Raw genomic sequence first — 2,704 nt, 5'->3', positions numbered from 1 at the left:
TGCACTGCGGGAGGACGTGCGCGGCCGCGGGGGCACCGACAGGTACCGCAAGGTAACCCTGGGGTGGGGCAGGATGGGGGAATCGCTGCTCTTTGGGGTGAAACCCGCCTGCTCCGGGTCAGCCCAGGGCTGCATTGTTGCACAGAGCCCTCAGCTCGGCTGGGACCTGCGGGTGTGGTTTTAAAAGGTGTTTTAAATAAGTGACTCGATTTCCATTTCCTAAGTCAGTGATGTTGAGGGTTGGACTCCAGAGGTCCCTTCCACTCCTGACTAGTCTGTGATTCCTTCACGTTATGAAGGATTGAATAAAGAAGGGGTGGCAGGAGCCTGCTGGGAGGGGAGTGTGGCTGTACAGGGGCCTGGGATGTGCTTCCTCTCTTCTTTTCCTCCCCCCCCCCCCTTTCCCCAGCTCCTACTGCACAGGCAGTGGCAGCAGTGAAGGGCTGGGGATGGAGAGGCTGGCAGGGAGGGAACAGGCAGCAGTGCCAGGAGCAGCTGGGGAGGAGGTGGAGGAGCGGGATGATGTCACCTCGTGTGGAGGAGCTGATGTCGCTGCCGCAGGCGCTGGAGATGAAGCTTCTCCTCAAGCAGGAGGGTCAGGGCGGGCTGGGGATGTGGGGGTGCTGCTGCTCTGCCCCCTCACCTCCATGTGCAGTTCCATTGGGATCACCTCCGTGGCTCCTTGTCCCCATTCCAGAACTCCATGAGGTGTCTGCAGTGACTCCTCACCACAGCCTGGAAGGAGTTCCCAGGCTGACAGGGCTCCTGCCCTCTCCCTGCACAGCTGGTGTCCGCCGTGGTGGAGTACGGAGGGAAGCGGGTCCGAGGCAGTGACCTGTTCAGCCCCAAGGATGCCGTGGCCATCACCAAGCAGTTCCTCAAAGGCCTGAAGGTAGTGAGCTGCCCTGGGGAAACGGGGACAGACTGAAGCAAAACTGCAGCCCAGAGGAGCAGGGCTGGCACGAATGCTGGGGGCTGCTGGCTCAGGACTGGGATTTCATGGAGAAGTCCAAGGCTTCAGGGCCTGATTCCATTGAGAACAACGGGAGTGAGTTGCTGGAGAGCCTCTCAATCCCAAATTCAGGGGTAGTACCTGCTGTGCCTCTGCTGATCCTCCTTCCTTGCTGGGCCACTTCCTAAAGAGCTTCTCCCCGGCTGCAGGGCATCGAGAACGTGTACACCCAGCACCAGCCCCTGCTCCAGGAAACCCTGGACCAGCTCATCAAGGGAAAGCTCAAGGACAGCCAGTATCCCTACCTGGGCCCCAACACACTCCGGGACAGGTACATGGGGCCTTTGGGGCAGAGCCTGCACTGGGACACGCCAGCTGCCCCGGCACTGGGACATCCCTGGTGTCCCCGGCGCTGTCCCCATAGCGGGCTTGGACTGATGATGAACAGAACTGGGGCTTGACACAGAAATCTCTTGGATGCAGAGGTCTTGTATCCCCAAGAATGTTCCCTGGAGCAGGCTCCCAGGACTGGGATACGTCTCATCCTGTCTTGCCTTGCTGGCCCAGATGTGCCATTCCCATTGGGAGGCTTGGGTGAAGGATGAAGCCCTCACTCATCAGAGCTGGCTCTGTGATGGCCGTGCCATCTGCTGTTTGGGGACTGCCAAAAATAGTCCCAACTGCAGCTCTCCTGCCTGAGCCAGTGTTGTTCCCAGTGGAAATGGGATCCTGCTGGAGAGGGTCATGCAGCCCTAACCCAGAGTCTGAGGAGATATCAGGCTTTGGGTGGTTATTGGTGATACAGATCACATTGGGAAGGAACTGCACTCACCTTTTCCACGACTTTTCCTTGCTTTCCCGCATCCCCTTGGGCAGGGAGGCAGTGGTGTGGGGATCCATGGAAATCTAGTGGCCAGCATGCTCTCTCTGTGCCTGTGTCCCAACCAGGCAGGAGCAGCTTTGCTCCAGGCCATGCTGTCCATGCAGTGATCCAGGAAAGAAATTCTTGGTGTTGGTCCTTCCGAGGGATTGGGAGGGTGGTTATGGGAGAGGGAAGCAGCAGCTCACTTGAAAGCAGCATGTGCACTGCATACCTGGGTTTGTGTTGGGATGGAGGAAGGCACTGCTCTCCCCCTTTCCTCTTGCTTGGCTTCCCTCTACCATCCCACATTTCCCTGCTGGCTGGGAAATGTCCCCTCAGGTGAACTGAGGCACAAATCCCAGCGGTTCCTGATCAGTCACAAGCGCGAGCTGCTCCGAGCCTGGGAGCTCCAAGGCAGTGCCATGTCCTTGCCTGACTCTGGAATCGATCCTGATTTCCCAGCCCCAGCAGATCATGCGTTAAACATGGGCGTGTGGATCCACAGGGATCAGGGTGGTGCTGTTGGAGGTTGCTCAGGGCTGTGGGTGAAAGTTTGGGAGAGGTGAGGTTTTGGGGGATTCAGTGGGTTGTTTTCAGCTCTGAGCCCAGCACATCACAGGGATGAGGCAGGGTCTAGGAGAGGCACGCTCGGGATCACGGATCACTTCCTCCGAGGTGCAGGATTTATCCTTGGCTTTGTCTGATCCCAACTCAGTATTTGTGGCTGCTCCATCCCAGAAAGTGTCCAAGGCCAGCTGGGACAGGGCAAGGTGTCCCTGCCATGAACAAGATGAGCTTTTAGGTCCCTTCAGCCCAAACCATTCTGTGATTTGTGCCTTTATCCCAGGCCTCAGGATATTATTGTATTCCTCATCGGAGGGGCCACGTAC

At 58.0% G+C, this 2,704-nt stretch overlaps 1 protein-coding gene across 1 annotated transcript in view; it reads left to right on the top strand.

Annotated features, from left to right (window-relative positions):
• The window catches only part of VPS45 (vacuolar protein sorting 45 homolog), a gene marked incomplete at its 5' end in the record, with an annotated part of 12,455 nt that overhangs the window by 6,867 nt on the left and 2,884 nt on the right, over window positions 1-2,704 (top strand). Inside the window, 4 exons of the mRNA XM_017728870.1 lie at window positions 2-52; window positions 785-892; window positions 1,162-1,283; window positions 2,662-2,700. Of these exons, the coding sequence (XP_017584359.1) occupies window positions 2-52; window positions 785-892; window positions 1,162-1,283; window positions 2,662-2,700 (320 nt within the window). The remainder of the gene's footprint in view (window position 1; window positions 53-784; window positions 893-1,161; window positions 1,284-2,661; window positions 2,701-2,704) is intronic.

This window comes from Corvus brachyrhynchos, unplaced genomic scaffold (assembly GCF_000691975.1).
Source record: "Corvus brachyrhynchos isolate BGI_N302 unplaced genomic scaffold, ASM69197v1 scaffold443, whole genome shotgun sequence".
NCBI lineage: Eukaryota > Metazoa > Chordata > Aves > Passeriformes > Corvidae > Corvus > Corvus brachyrhynchos.
The sequence above is the reverse complement of the archived record's forward strand: the minus strand, read 5'-3'. Positions and strand labels throughout refer to the sequence as shown.